The 16,777-nt window shown below is 40.0% G+C and overlaps 1 protein-coding gene across 8 annotated transcripts in view; it reads left to right on the top strand.

Annotated features, from left to right (window-relative positions):
* LOC128789538 (protein TUNAR) overlaps positions 1–15,789 on the top strand; it is a 161,809-nt gene extending 146,020 nt beyond the window's left edge. For all 8 annotated transcript variants that reach the window (XM_053945639.1, XM_053945638.1, XM_053945644.1 and 5 more), the window contains one exon: positions 14,184–15,789. In XM_053945639.1, coding sequence (XP_053801614.1) covers positions 14,184–14,369 — 186 coding nt within the window. In that variant the 3' untranslated portion in view covers positions 14,370–15,789. The remainder of the gene's footprint in view (positions 1–14,183) is intronic.
* The last annotated feature ends 988 nt before the right edge of the window (positions 15,790–16,777 follow it).

The raw sequence follows: 16,777 nt of genomic DNA, 5'->3' as shown, positions 1-16,777 counted from the left end.
ATTTATTTTCATTCATCATTGACATTGATTGACAGGACCATGTCATTATTAAGGCTTTATTAATAATCTTTAGCAAAGTAGTTGGTATATTAACGAAAAAAAACCCACACGTTTTATTTGGTTGTTTTTTTTGTGCCCCTCCTTGGAGTCTCTAGAGCCACAGATCAATTGCTAGTGTTTAGTGACCTTCTGCCCAAGAGTGTAGGGCCTGTGGGTGGGTCTTTTTCTATGGTTGGCACTTGTACAGTGTATAATCTAAGATGACACTGACCCTTTCAGCCTTACAGAAATAATATTCTCAGCACGATGTTCTTGAATGTTTTCTCCAGTCTACTGTGTTACATGCCCAAACATTTTTTTTTTCATCTTGAGCGTATGTCCAACATTTCCTCTCTCCTCTCTTTGCTGCATGGGTTTGATTGTAGCAACAGCAAAGGTCAAAAGACATTTTACTGTTTCTATTTCTATGTTTCTGTTAAGCTGAATTAAATTGTTGGTGCTGCAAAGTGATTCTTAAAAAGCTTATGCTGCAACTCTTCAACCAGCATAAACTGAAGATGAGCTGCATCAGTTTAAACCAGAGGGTGCAGAGACAAAATGGGGTCCAAAGAACAGGATGTTGATCTGGAAACTGAGAAAAAGGGTTTGGTTCTGTGCAGCAGTGGACAGCTTCATGAATTTAAATAAAATTTTTAATCTTCCTCTGGCTCAGGTTTTCTGAATGGGTGGTAGAGTGACACTGTATTTTTAAAGCACTTTGCACATGCAATCTTTCAGTCATGTAGTCTTTTTTCTTACACATCTAATGTTTATCAGTATGACTGCCTGTTTAATCTACATTATAGATAGGTCTTAAAATCATAATATCTGGAAATACGATGGTATCCTGGAATAGGTTAATTATGTTTACCAGTGCCTGTGAGTATTCATTAGAAGGTGCCTTTTCTCAGTCCAGATTCAGAGCAGCACTGACTTTTGTCCATCAAGCAGCCTTCCATTTCTTTCCTACATAGTGAAGAAAATCTAAACATTCTTTTAGACTATGAATGATTTTGATCAGCATTTTCAGGTTAACCTGAATTAATACTCAGTTCAGCCTTCAAACAGCTTTTGGAGAATTTTGGCCTAAGTGGTTGGGTTTTTTAAAATCTTATATTTTTTCCTATTTGTTAGAATTTCTTCAGATGTCATGAACTTAAAACACCTGAATATCTTTGCTATGATTAGTGTTCACTTCCCAGCTTTGTTTCCTGAGGAAAGTCTTTTTTCTTACGACATGAAGAACAGGGTACCGACCATAAGCATTTTTTTCCACTAGTATGATCAGTTCTCCAAATAAGCTCATCCCAGCACTCCTTGATGCCACCTTAGAGCATGAAAGGGAAAGAAATTGATCAAAATCTCCCTAGAGGATCACCTGGCTTTAAAAACCACAGGTAAAGCCAAATGGATACTTTACAAATGTGAATGAAGTATCTTAATAGAGAAAGCATCAGTCCTATATGCATGGTATGACAGTAGCTAGAATAAACCCAGGTCTGTGTGAACATGCTGAACATCTTGGGCAACAATTCATAACACATAAACACTTTTTTTTTAAAAACAAAGTTTAAAGAAATATTATCCAATCTACTGTTTCCAGGTAACTGTTTCCAGGTTTACTTATCACACTGGTTCAGTGGGACTCAGTGCACTCCCTATGTGTTATAAGGCTTCTGGGACCTACACACAATCATTTCCAATGACCAGTTTTGCATAATTCAGATACTATGAATATTTTATTTATTGTTAGCAGCCTCTTTATTGCAAGCAATATTTTTAATGAATCCATTATATGTTAAAAAAAAAAAAAAACCAGGATTAAACTTGGCTCTCTGTTCTGGGGTCATAAATCCAGATTAGATTTCTTTTTATCAGTAACTTTACTCACGGTTTTGTGACTGGAGTATGACTTGGTGTGTCCATTGAAGAAAAATGTGGCAAAATATACATTCTTTTCTTGAAATCCTTGTGAAGAATCACCAATATGCTAGTGAATCCTCTAATACAAAAAGTCAGTGAAATTTGTGGCTATGTTCCTGGTCTTATTTACATTTTATATGGTCACTGTTTTAAATTACTAGCACTACATTAGAGTATGTCAAGATGCATCATATAAACAGATACAATTTGCCATGACCTTGAGGCAACATGATGTGTACATTGCATTACATTAGCTATCAAAGGATGTTCCTTATATAGTACAGTGCCCACTGCAGACAGAGATTTGGGTTGTTAGGCATACTGTACAGTTGGGATACATATGCAAATAATCTCTCCAGATCTGTGGCCACATAAGTTGTATCTTTTAAAAGAGAATAAGTGATAAGAAAAAAGAACTGAATCCAAGAGGCTCTGCTCCATAGGCAAGGTGAAATCTTTTGCTACCCCTTGGAGACCTCTGCACCTCAGGAAGCACATAAACATGAGGGTGACCAAGCAGGGGAACAGGTTGCACAGAGAGGTTGTGGAGTGTCCATCTTTGAGATATTGAAAGACTCCCTGAACGTAGTCCTGGGTAACAGGCTGTAAGTGATCCTGCCTGAACCAGGGGGTTGGACCAGGTGACCTGCAGAGGTCCCTTCCAACCTCAGCCTGTGACACCCACAACTCCCAACAGCAAACACTTGCTATAGCAATGCACCAGTGCACAGGGTTAGGAAAACCAGCTCTTCCCATGCTCTTTTCTTCACTGCCTTTCCCAATGGCCTTGCCAGGGCATTTTGTGAGTTACTTGTGATGTTTTCCCTCCCAAATCCCAGTTCTCTGCTCTGCCACAGAGCTCTACCCCAAGACCTGAAGGGGAGATGTGTCACCTTGCCCTTGTGTTTTCCCAAATGTGCTACTCCTGGCACAACCAGCTTGTTTTCCTAGGAGCAGGGGACCTGCACAAGTCAAGCTGCCATGTCTCTTCCATGCCATGCTCACTCAGAGCACGAGCCAGAGGGGCAGCTGCTCCCATGGATCGAGGCCCTGACTCTCCCGGCTGTGCCAGGTTTTTGCAAATCGACCTTCAGCAACCCACTTCAACCTTCTGTTCTTCCTCCCTCCCTTTCTTATACTTCATACTGTTGTAATTTTGCAAGCTGCTTGGGCTAGGTATCATTCTCACTATCTGTGTCTGGTTTCTAGCCCAGACGTCAGCAGGGGTTGCTGCATGCTGCTGCAATATAAATGACTAATGATGATGATAAAAGGTGTGGGAGTTGGTTGCCTGGAGTGTTACCCTACTTTGACAACTCTGGTTTAGATACTAGCTTCTTCCTCAAATTATCTGGTATTTTATCTTATTACATCTAATATTTTACAAGTGGCAAGGGATTGTCGACTGCCTCCATTTTGGAGTGCTCATCCCAGGGCTTTGAAAGAGGCTTTGAAATTTTCAGAGTTTGGATGGTGTTGCTGTGACAGTGCCAATAGCCTTCAGTGTGAGTTGCAGGGTATTGGAACCTTTAAAATTCAGCTGTGAATGCACAGCCTAAAAGAGGCTCTACTTTTAAATTTGGACTGATACAGGTAATAATTACACACAAAACAGTACGTGAAAAGAACATTATTAAGGTTGCAGCTCAGCACTTGAAGCTAAGAAATGCTGTAAGCACAATTGTCTCTACTCCATTAATTTCCCACCTTGCACAGGTGCATCAGTCACAGACTATTTTTGCGCAGGATCCGAGTCTCACTTGGTGCCCATAATAAATGACTCAGTTTGTGAGTTCAATACTTGATTTTCTTTCCAAGGCATAGTTGAGACTCTGCTGTGAAGGCAAAATTATTTCCTGCTGGGACGTTCCAGGGTGTTCCACCGTGCAGGTCCTTGCCACGTGCAAACACTGCCTAATTTCCATTTATAGCATCTTAATAGCAATACTGAGTTCATCGCTCCCTGGTACAGCTGATAACCTAAGGCAAAAAAAGAGCAAGATTACAAGTATCCATAATTGTGGGTGTCTAATGTAAATTTTTCAGAGGACCTGGCAGCACATCCTGCAGCTCCTATTACCTTCCCCTACACTACTGGCCAGTAGTTGCCACTTTCAGATATTTCAACCCCCCAGACCCAAGGCAGGCTCCCAGAAACACAGACCAGGGGAACAGGTTTGAAAAGCACTGTGTGAGCAACTTGTCCTGTTCCTCAGAGCAGCGTCTCAGACTTACAGACAAAAGACCGCTGTTCCTCTTCTCCTGTCATCGTTAAATTCTGACACAGAAAAAAAAAAAAAGAAATTGAAACATTCTACAAGAAAAGCTTTCTTTTTCTCCTCTTCTATGGGAAATGCGTGGTGCTCTAACTGAAGCTGGAAGTCAGTGCTTTCTAAAGCCTACCTGATAATGCATGAACAGATAGAGGCTGAATTCTTTCTGGATCACCTTTTTGGATGTGCCATTTTTGGATGGTCTTTGTAAATTAATGACAAAAAAACCCAAAGAATTTATTTTTAAAAGCAAAATGAAAACCTTCTGCTGTTCAGATTTTCTTATGGAAAACTATCAACGTTATTTCAATCTATCGGAGTGCTGCAAGGATGCATCGAGCTAGGAGAGTAATTAAACGGGAAAAGAAATTACAAGATAAGTAATTTGTTATACAAAACCTATCACTTAAAAATAAACCTGTTTTCAGACACGCAAAACCTTCTTCAGCACTTATATCAAACCATCTCAGCCACAGCGAAATTGAAAACACAGTTCTTGCTTCAAAGTAAAGATATTTGAGTATTTCACAGAAACAGTTGTCAGGTTTTTATATGGATTAAAAAATGGTTTACAAGTATCATTCCTATATACAGCAAAACTAGGTGATTTTTTTAAAAAAAAAATATTTTTCTTGAGACAAATTGTCAGTAAGTATAATTTCAAACCAAATAGTTATAATTTTAAAATTATTTTAAAAACCCTGAACACAACTCTCCTAAATCAGAAAGTGTCAGTTGGTTAGATTTATTTGTAGTGTCCCTTAAAGTACCCATAATTAATAATTAATTTTGGAATAAAGATATAGATGGAAGTAAAAGTGGAGATTTTAGACTTTATAGATTGTTGTTTTACCTACACACTTCTATATCCCTCAGGCTTCTGAATGCTCTTCTGGTGCACATTTGTTTTGTAAGGAGGGGTCACATCTCAGCTGAAGGTAGTTTGATCCATTACAGGCCAAATTATCTTCTGGCCTTGGCTGAACTTAGAGATATTATATAGCAACAAATTAATATAAATTTATGTCACTTTCCCTTAATATTTCTTAAATGCCTTTGAAGCAGCTCAGTTTCCATTCCAACATGCAGTGGTGAGGACAGATCTTCAAATTGCTTATGACAGAGGTTATGTGCCTTCTGGCAAATAACGGAGACCTGTCTTTCTCTGAGACTTGGATATTGCATTTTTTCCTTGTACAGGGCTTCAATGTATTTTTCCTCCTAAAAGAGAAGCCTGGAGATGCCCTTGAAATAGAAAAATAGGTCTGAAATTATAGTGATACTTTGGCATCTCATTCTTTCACAAAGCTTTTTCAGCTAATACTACATTTATCTGGAAAAAAATTGCAAATTTGAGGACTTCTACAGATTTATTTGTTGGTTTATTTATTTTTTTTTTTATATCTGAATGTTTCAGCATCCAGATGTGCTCATGATAGATTTTTATTGTTCTGCTTTGTTAACCTCAGGAAAGTGAGCAAAAGACTGGAAGAGAGAGCTCTGGCTTTAAACTTCAAATCTTTATCATAATTTCTGGTGTGTGGTAGGGAGAAGTGTTACTTTTCTCCTTTTCCTTTTCCTTTTCTTTTCTTTTCTTTTCTTTTTCTTTTTCTTTTCTTTTCTTTTCTTTTCTTTTCTTTTCTTTTCTTTTCTTTTCTTTTTTCTTTTCTTTTCTTTTCTTTTCTTTTCTTTTCTTTTCTTTTCTTTTCTTTTCTTTTCTTTTCTTTTCTTTCTTTTCTTTTCTTTTCTTTTCTTTTCCTTTTCCTTCTCCTTCTCCTTCTCCTTCTCCTTCTCCTTCTCCTTCTCCTTCTCCTTCTCCTTCTCCTTCTCCTTCTCCTTCTCCTTCTCCTTCTCCTTCTCCTTCTCCTTCTCCTTCTCCTTTTCTAGAAAAGTGTCCTTTCTGCTAACCTTGAGATGTGTAAATGACAAAATTTTTGGTGTAAGCACAGTACAGCTTCAATTCACAGGCTGGACCTTAATACCTGAAGTCCAGAAAGGTTTTACCATCTGTGGCTTAAAACTCCTTCATATTAACAGAAAATCCAGAGAGAAAGGCAAGAACAATAACCAAATGCATGGAATACCCACTGTACAAGGATACCACCAGACAGACTGGGATTTGTCAGTTTTGAAAAAAGATGGCTACAGGGATATGGTAAGAGACTTACAACATTCTAGGTGGCCTGAAGAATAAAAGTCAGTTACTCATTTTGTCCCAAATTGCCTAATGAGGAGTGAAAAATAAATTCAAATAATAAGGGGATATTTTTTCAGAATCCCTTAATTATCTTTTGACATCGTTGCTAGAGGACACTGTAGTGAGAAGTTCACTGAAGATTGCAAAATACCAAAATGGAAAGAAAACAATATTGAGTGCCAAAGTCAAAGAATAAGATGCTACTGAAAATAGCTGCATCCATGCACTAATTTAACTATTGACTACTCCCGGGATAAAGTTGTTCCATGCTTTTCATTTATTCAACCAATTTTTCTGTTTATTCAGCTTAAAGACTTTCTTGTTGTCTCCTAAAGTGAAAGGCAGCCCATGAACTCTGATTTCAGCAAGTGTGAGAGAGTATTGTCACTAACTTCCAGCAAGCCAGGATTTAATTTTCCTCTATGTGAGCAACAAACAGAAGCAGAAGTTGGACCACCTGACTTTTTCTAATAAAACTGAGCAATACTTGCACAAGTATTGCTGTGGAAATTTAAAGGTCTGAAAAGAAATAATGAGTATTTAAAAGGAGGAAAATGGCAAGTGTGTGCAACAGTACCACTGAGAGTCAAATACTTCTGCTTCTAAGCATTAGCACTGAGCAACCAAGCAAGGTGCTGTGTATCAGGAAAATGGGTTGTGAGCACAAAATAGACCAGTCTAGACCAAACAGAAGCACACTGAATTTTCTCCACTCTTCAGGCTGAAGTAGAAAATTGGTAACCTCTGGACTTGTTAAATTTGGATTTTTAATCATAAATGCTTCCTCCAGTTGTGTTTTATATAAACTGTTAATTTTGATCTGTAACAATTCATTCTTCATAGTGCATCTCATACCGAAAGGGAAAGGATTGTGGGTTAAAGGGTAATTTGTTCTCCTTTTGGTCAGGTTTGTTTCTTCCACAATCCAGGAAACTGGGGCTCGTGAAGCCTTATGAATCCTGACATGGGAAGCCTTGCTGTAGGTGGAGGAACCAAAGGCTGTCAGTGAGTCTGGGGATGGCGCTGCCTGCACAGTACTAACAGCCTGGTGCTTGAGGATCATTATTCTGCTATGGATTATAGCTTTGTTTCTAAGATAAGGATATTTGTATGGAAAATATTTGATTTCTTTACAATAGAGCTTAGGTATCCTGAGTATATCACAGCTGTGTGTAGTCTCAGAGACATAAATGAGGAGAAGGAAGAACTGTAAAACTGGCTGCAAGTCCTTTTCCTTCCCTGAGCTCTAAGCTGCCTGGGGGACAAAAACTGCTGCCAGAACAAACTGGATCAGACCCAAGGTGAAGAGCAGGATGAGCCTTGTAATACATTACTTATTAAAATTCTGCCCTCTCAGAGTAACCTCTTTGCTGCTGAGTGCTTCCCTTTATTCTAGAGGGGGTCTCACATTGCTGAGACCTTTGGAAATATCCTGACTGTAGTGCTATAAATAGCAAGTATTTCCCACTGACTAAAACCTGCAGCATAGCAGCAGTGTGATGTGGGTTTATTTTCCTGCTTGAGGACTACATAAGTGCTTGTGTCCTCTCTCCACTGAGACATCCCTTCACTTTAGGCACTGGTCTCTCTGCTCACTGCTGGGGAGTCTTATTGAACCTGGCTCACACTTCTGTTCCTTCTGATCTTTTTTTCTCTAATGAAAGACCTCCCCATAGGCACCTTTCCTTGTTTCCCCTCTCCCTTCTCTTATGGCAGGTCTGTTTCTCTTGGGTATACTGATTTCTACTGTTTATTAATTTCTGCTCATTCCATTTTGATTGCTCTGTTATTCATACATACTGTGCAGTGCCTGTGCACACTCCTGTGTCTGGATAAGCTTTTAGTCAAGCTTCTTATAACCCCAGAGCTTCTCTTGGCCTCATCTTGCGTTTACATGGTGTCTTTCAGTTCCCTGAAATCCAACTCGAAGAAGAAATGCAAATGTGGTTCCCTGTACCTAGCAGTGCTTCTCTGAGCAGGATGTTGACTAATAGGTGACAGCACCCTGTGTTACTGGAGTTTAGGAGAGGACTGTCCAGTAAAAACAGCGCAAGGATCAAGAGCTGTTATATCCTGGGTTGTGACACACCGCCGGAAAGAGCAGATAAAAAGTCATCACAGAAGTGAGAATGTGGCAAAGTAATCACTAGGAAAAGAACATCAAACAAGCACAAATGTGTGTGCCAAGTGTGCCTTCCTCCAGTACATCACAAGCAGCAGCATTTAATGCCCTGTTCAGCATCTTGCTTGGGGGCTGTCCAGGATTTAAACCAAGCACCCAACTTCACAAGTTTGCCCTTGGAGGAAAAAGAGGTTTTAAGTAGTTACTAGGAGGAAAGGAACAAAACTGATTTTGGCTGTGATGTTCAAGTGAGGTTAAATCCTCGAGGAGCCTCTCCTCCCTGTTTGGTAATTCAACCACTTGTTTGTGAGATAAGGGAAGGTGTCACCCCAGCAGCATCTGCACTCACACTCCTCTGTGTATGATTTCTGTGCCCTCTTCAGTTTGCTAATCAAAACAAGTTTCCTCTGCGTGTTTCTTATCCCCAGAGGGTGGAACTATCCTCAGAAAATTAAAGCTCTCTTATATCTTAATGTGTCATCACAACTAATAGCCTGGGGACTGTAAACAAGTTTAAATATCAAAACAATTTGGCTGGTGATTGTCTGTGATTATGGATTAAGAATACAAAATTTGTGCTCACTGATATTCAAGGTAGATTGAAAACAAGGAGCCATATCCTCAACTGATGTAAATGGAGGTGGCTGAGCTGAACTGGGGGAGGAAGACTGCTTTGTACCAGCTGAGCATCCGACCCTGGGAGGTTTTCAGAAATCTCCACTCTTGTTTTTGGGGGTGCCAGATAATACATGACAGCACGGGGCTGATCAGGAGGAGCACTGAGGGCCTCCAGGAGAGCCTGGATGATCCTCCTCTTCTCTGAGTTCTCAGGAGCTCAGATTCTGCTGGCTGAGCCCTCCACTTGCAGCCTCTTTGGGGAGCTCATACATAATGACTTAGAGGAGGAATGATTTAATATTACGAAACTTTTTCAAGATCAAGTCAAGGTGCCAGCACATTCAAAATCTGTCAGATATGTCAGGGCAGGTGCTTTGTGAGGGATGTGCTTTGTACCTTTGATGTGACAAACATACTGCAGTAAATTCTCAAACATGCACTTGCTGCTGCCTTTTTCAAAGCCCTGCCATCAAGCCATCACCTTTAGATCAGTCATACTGAGTGAAGAGATGCAAAAAGATCTTTTGCTAGAATTGCTTTTCCTGGTTCATTGATTGTTTGCAATGGCAGTGATGTGCAGCATGTTCCCCAGATTTGGGGAGATGGTAGTGGTTGTATTTCATAGCACAGCTGGATATAAAACTTTTCATGTTAGTGTGTTCCTGTTTTGGAAATATTTGTGAGGCCCCACTTTTGTTATGGACCATTTTCTGCTGTAAGCTCAATAACCCATTCCTCAAAGAATCCCACAAAAGAAAAACTGTGGTGGAGAGAGAATAAGTGGATTTTCTGTAGATGTAAGGAATGAAGTCAGCAGAAGTGCAAGGAGATGAATAGTGCAAGGAGTGTCCTAACCACTGAACTGTCCTTGTCTCCCATGTGCAGTGCAGAATACACAGAATATTTATCTTTTAATGGATAACTTTTTGGAATACATACCTGTACAAAGGCTTATGTTGGGTTAATGATGAATCTTACAAAATGAAGTAGGAAAGACATTAATTTTGATGTGGCAGGAAAGTGCTTTCCTAATTAAATAAGAAGGATAGTTATTAAAAGAAATGGTAAATTTAGTGTTCTCTAGCCCTCCTATCTGAGCAGTTCTAGCCATGGTTCTGAGTAAGGAGAATGAATGTTTCTGTCAAGCATGAAGCACCAGCAAAAAAATATAAAAGGGAAAACATGTCATAAGAATCATAAAAATATTAAATAATGTCAAATAAATGAAATCCATTACTAGAAGAGAATAATAAAGACTGAGAAAAGGTGCCCAGAAAGCCAGATGACTTTTCTATTTTCTTAATTGGGGTAATTATACTAAAACTGACAGCAAGTATTTCCCCAGTAGCAAAAAACACCCACAAACCTCAGCCAGCAAAAATACCACTCTGAGCATGAGACCTGTGAAGGTTAAAGGCTTGAGTCTGCCATTAGGAGAGTGCTATTCTTCTCCCAAGGTCAGTCCTTACATATGGAGAAGTAATTTTGATTCTGGTCTCCTCACTGTACAAAGTCAACGCTTACCTTGATTTCAACAGTGCTATATTTGGCAAAGTACTAATATAATTGTGTTTGGTCCCAGTCATGTCCTGTTTGAATGTTAAACTCCTCTCAATACCAAGCCATTGTGTGCTGCCTCCTGTAGCTTAGGTGATGTATAAAATAGCAGTGCAGAGCCACTGGAGCAATCCCTCCAGGGAAACCTGTGCTGCCAGTGCCCACACGATGTGTTTTCTGGGGGTTTTACTTCACACCAGCTTTTGTCTGGATCCCTACTGCCATGGGCTGAAAGCACTTTTTTGGGTGTCATTTCATCCTAAAAAGATGCAGTTTATGCAGTCCCAGGCTGCACCATAGCATGAGCCAAATACAGGACATGGGCACATAGAGACAACCTCCAACAAATCACACTGTGCATCAGCCCATGTGTAAACTCTCAACTGCTGATGCCCCCCTGTTGTTCATCATGTTCCAGCCACCAGCTTCTCTGTGCATATTTCGTTGCATCTCACTGAGAACTTCTCCCTCAGTTAAGGCCCCTTAGCGGGACAGAAATAACCTGGCAGTCTGATTCATGTCACCTGGACTGAAACCACCCACTATCCCCTTGCTAATAAGTATAACTTGCAAAGAAGAAAAATGTGATTGTAGAGCCTCAGACCAGAGATTGTGCAGCCCGAGGACCTCTGCCTTTCTCATTAGCCGGTAATGGGTGCCTAGGTGAGACTTTAATAATAAGGCAAAGATGTGGTCATACTTCCCCAGAATAATTTCTTAGCTTACAAAAAATTCACAGCTCAAGGATTTGCTAAGCCAGAGGCTTTGTCTTTATATCTAATAGCCTTTGATATGTCTCCTTTGTTTGTGAATTATTTAGCTACTTTTTAGACTGATGTTAATTTTAGGATCTAGCCTTCTGCAGGAGAGAATTTGATATTGACTTCGTGCTGCACAGTTTATTAAGAAAAGAATGGGAATGTTAATAACAGGAGATCAGACGCTGTGTGAGAGCCCCCATGCTGCCTCTGTTCACATTAATCCTGGAGTCAGGATTTCCTAGCACATGTGGGGCAGGGTCACTGTACCAAAGTTAAGAGTGCCAGTGGCTGCAGAGCAAAGCCCCCCCAGCTGTGCACCACTCTCTGTGGGTTTTTTGGTGTGAATGAGAAGCTGCCCAAAGCACAGGATGCAGAGTCAAATTTTACCTTCCCTGGCTTTTTTCAAGCCAGAAAGGCTTAACCCACAAGATGCTTGGGATATTTCTGTGGGAACCAGCGTGCTGAATTAATAGTGTTCAGCTCTTGTGAGAACCAGCCAGAAAAAACTTCACTCTCCCCTCAAATCCTTGCATTCTAGGCCTGGGATTTTATCAGACTATATTTGTAATCCTACTTGATTTGTCAAATAAACAGTGAAATGCAAACAGTTGGCCAGAGGGAAAACCTTCCAGTTACTGAAGGGGAAAAGAACAGAATATCCAAATGACTCATGGCTCTGTGGGTGAAGTAATGGCTGCATGTCATAGCCTGGGCTGTGGGTTTGTGGTCTGATGCCACATGGAGTGGATGTGATGTCAGTGTAAATGGCTTTGGTAGGAACTCCCCTGTGATTTCTCAGAGACAAGCTGCTTATTGAGATACCACTGACTGTTCAGTGGGAATTTACAAGATAGGAAGGACATGCACCATGTGCAGCCAAACCCTCCTCTGGACACCAGCTGGGATAAATACAACAAAACCCTTCTGCTGCTGGAAGAGGTAGGTCCTGCAGGAAGAGTTGGAGATGGCTGTGGCTGAAGGAACTCTGGGGAATCAGTTCCTGAGGGCTGGAGCCAAATCTCTGTGAGGTACCTGGTGCCTGTGGAGTTTTGCTTTCCTGAGGCAGGTTATCCATAGACCTTCTGGATGATCATGCTCTGATGTTTGATGTTCTGATGTTTGATGCCCCCTAGTCCTGCTGTCTGCTGTGGGTACTCTCAGGTTTCTGACTGGTTAAAACAAGACAAAAGACATAAATGCTCATGCAAGTGTAAGTACAAAGGCCTCTGCAGAGCCCGATGTGGCCACTAATCACTTGTACCTGCTGGGAATCAAACACTTCTAGGAAGCTGCCAGCAGATACTCTCTGTCCTATATAGGAACAACTTGGAGATGTGATAAAAATACAGGTTGTTTTGTCTGGATCCTCAGTTCTTCCTCTCAGTCTCTCCATTGCAGGATTTCCTTACCTCCCCCAGTCCTTTCCATCCTTTCAGTGCTCTGGCTGCTGCTCTGTGGCTGTGCAGCACAGGAGCAGCTCAGATGTGCTGCAGGTCAGGACTCTCCTCTGATTCCTGCTGGAGGGCAGGTGCCCACAGAGGTGGTGGGCAGTTTTTGGGAAGCCCTCACCCCCCTGAATATAGACACTGCCTGGGAGGTACTGGTTTTGCTCTGTGAGTTAGTGGGGGAAGGAATGAGGGTCCACTAAAGGACCAAATCAAATCCCTCTTTTAGGCAGGAGCTGTTGGGGAATATTTTTTTTTCCTACATCTTACTATTGCTTTCTGCTGCAGAAATGAGATGGGATATGGTTTGTAGCTTGGAAGACAGCAGCAGGGCTTTGCCTGAACCCAGATCTTGGCAGATCAGCTGGCATTGGGAGACCAGCCAACCTTTTTCAGTTTTCTGGGACACTCTGGTTTGCCCATGTGATTAAAATGTGCAGTGTTAGATAAACACAGATAAGAATTTATCCATTTCTAATTTGAACAATCAGATGGTGGGAAGACCAAGGAAGCTTCTTTGTTTGCAGCTTCAGCTGTGCTGGGACTCAGAGCTCATCCCACATTTGAGGAATCTTCTTTTTTTAGGCTGGGGTTGTTGCTTGGGAAATGGCTGTATTCTCCCTGCAGGCAGATCGATACATTTCAGCTCACTGCACTGCAAGTAACTTTTCATCATACATTAAGAACAAGGAAAATAAAAGCCAAGATGGATGTTATTTTGGTTTTGCTTTTATTTTGAATTATTTATTAAGAAGTCACTGCTGTCTTCCTTCTCATCGGGAGACAAAATGCCTTTCTCTTTAATGATTTTTTCCTAGTAAAAAAAGAAGCAAGGTCTTCCCAGTTTTATTTCCCTCCCTCCCTTGGCACTGAAGTGTAAATATGGAGTCTCCACCGCATGGCAAGATGATCTCCAGCAGTCCCAGTGCAGGCAAAGTCCCCACTGATGCTGGAGGAGTCACACCTCATGGTACATTTCTGACCAGTTTTATAATGACATAGCAGCTGAGTTATGTGTGCTAGGAGTGATTGCTGGCACGTAAGCAGAGTGTTATAAGTAAACCACAGAATAGCTGAACTATGATTTTAATTATTTACTGAACAGCTAATAGACATACGAGTCCTTTTCAGATGCATTCTTAATAAAATGTGTTATGTGGCAAAAATTCTGCCATTGGCTCCACTATTAATATGAGTTTCTATACTCCAACTAATAATCCATTTTGATGTTTTTGTTCTTAAATCTAGGTTATTCTGAAGGGGAGGATAAAGAAACTGGCCACCAAGATGGTAATCACAAGTGGAAATGAAGAAGATAAAGGCAGTCAAGAAAAGGAAAGCAAAGAAGAAACCATCTTGGCAATGCTTGGAATTATTGGGACAATTCTGAACCTCATTGTGATCATTTTTGTGTATATTTATACAACGTTGTAAACTAGAAGGCATGCAACTAGACCAGATAAAACGGCCATTAAGAGTGACAACAAACACTGTTGACTATTGACAAGTTCTTTAATCAGAATTGACTCTGTATTATATTAACACATCATAAAACACTGCCTGAAGGCAGCGAAGACTGAAGCACAATTAATTTAACAAGACTTTTTCACACAGTAATAAGCTTAACTCTTCTCTCCTGCCCTCTCCCTTTCGGTTTGGTTTTCAATTTTGGGGGAGAATGACTGCAGTTATATAAGTTGTAGCTCTAAAGAAATCCACCAGGGATATATTGTTTTAACACAATAAAACAAACAAACAAACAAAAAAAACAAAACAAAACAAAACAAAACAAAAAAAAAAGAAAAAAAAGAAAAAAAGGAAAAAAAATAAAGGAAAAGAAAGAAACTGTAACCTATATATAATTAGAAATGTATCCTGTATACCCGCAAAGACTGAACTCAAAGATAGCTTCATAGCACAGATCACGTGTCTGTTAGGTCAAATGCTTTTTTTTTCTTGGTTTCTGCTTTTACTTACATTGAATCTGACAAGCTTTTTATTTAGAATGAACATATGGTGCAATCATGAAAAAAACCAATTCTGTTGAGCAACTTCTGCCTAAATCTGATAAAATGTTGGGAGAAATACATTATGAGGTTATTTTTCCTTTCTCATTTGCTTAACATCTGTGTCTATTCATACCAATGTTTATAAATATATATTTTTAATAAATGTGCTATATTTTTAGCATGAACCAAATATTTGGAGACACTTGTATTCATGCAGCTAAATTTTGTTTGATTAAGTGCCCCTTTTGACAATGGATGTTATTTTTCTCAGCAATTATAGAGCAGTCTTGTTTGCAGCCCTCTCACTGAGGTCTGAAGCAAGCTCACATCATGCTCACATGCATGACTTGAAGTTGGAATGTCAGCTGAAAAGCATTGCTGCTTAGTATGGGAAATAGCAAAACATTGTAAGGTGACCTTTGGAGACTGGTTGCAGAAAGAAGGCTCTATTTATAGTTAAAAAAAGAAAAAGCGAATGAAAGGAACACTGAGGCATTTCACAAAATATTGCAAAATTCATAGAATTTATGGCATTCAGTATCTGGTCATGCTCTCTAAGTACTTGTGCTGAGAGAAGTGAGCAGAGGTTTATACAGTTGAAAAGAGAAATTTATAGAGCCTATAGAGAGGGGCTTAAGTGAAATCCAGATTGTAAATACAGAGTGTATTTTAAATGTGAGGATCATTAACTCTTTACGCTTCTCTGACATGTGCTTTAACTGAGTTGGTGCAGTGAAATTCTCTGAATTGTGTTTTTGACAGGAATGTACAATGAAGATGACACCATTTTTCTTCAGAGTTCAGTACCTATAAATATACAAAGCATTAAAAATATGAGACTTCAATTCTGCCTCAAGCTGCCTACAGTACATTGCCTACTAACTGATATATCCTCTTAAAAAAACAGGTCAATTAATTGTTTACTGACTTGTGGTTTGGATTGTATCCTCAGATGCACAAGGAGGATTGGTATTGAAGTAAGCTAGAGCTGTGAAAATTTTGACCTTAGAGTCTCATTAATTTTAGTGAGCAGACCTGTCCCTCTGGAATCAATAAATGAGTTTTTCACCATTTTCCAGGGTCTAGGAATGATCTCAAAAATACAGAATTTCAGTGCCGGATATAAAAGAAAGGCTGAAAAATCCTGAGGGGCAGCTCTTATAAACAGAGGTGTTTGGTCTCTTATGGTATCATGCAGTCAATAACAAAACCATTAAGAGTAGAAAAAAGGTCAATAAATAAATTACAATGAAATCCAATATGAAGACTGAAGGAAAGCAAAGCAAAAATAATCTCATGTTAATGAAAACATGACAGGCTGAGAGAGGTGAGAAAATTAGCAGAGATTTGAAGTAGAAAACAGCACAGAAAGCCAGTGCCATGTGTGCCAGCACGGCTGAGGAAACATTTGTGTTTGCATAGTGCTGGTAGAGCTGCAGGTCTCAGAGAGGAGAAGAAACAGTAGTGGGGCAGGACAGTGTAGCTCAGTGAAGATGATCTTGTTTTTTAATTTATAGTTATTTATTGATAATTCTAAGGAATCAGCAAAATCTACTTTTTGATCATCCTGATGGCTAAAATATATTTTACTCCACTAGGCATTTTTTTCTTCTGTTTAAACTACTGCTGCTCACAGCCTGTGGCTTTGAGCACCTGCACATGCTCCAGCTACCAGTCTAACTTCAGCCAGCCCCTTGCCTGCCAGGATTTTCTCTGCAGATACTTTTCTTGAACTCCTCCTTTTCCAGCAAACACCACAGCAATCTGCCCAAGGCTCATGCTCATCTTCTAGAGGGACATCCTCTGAGTCAAAAGATGATGTCTCATGCCAGA

The sequence above is a fragment of the Vidua chalybeata genome, chromosome 6, assembly GCF_026979565.1.
Source record: "Vidua chalybeata isolate OUT-0048 chromosome 6, bVidCha1 merged haplotype, whole genome shotgun sequence".
Classification (NCBI taxonomy): domain Eukaryota; kingdom Metazoa; phylum Chordata; class Aves; order Passeriformes; family Viduidae; genus Vidua; species Vidua chalybeata.
The sequence above is the reverse complement of the archived record's forward strand: the minus strand, read 5'-3'. Positions and strand labels throughout refer to the sequence as shown.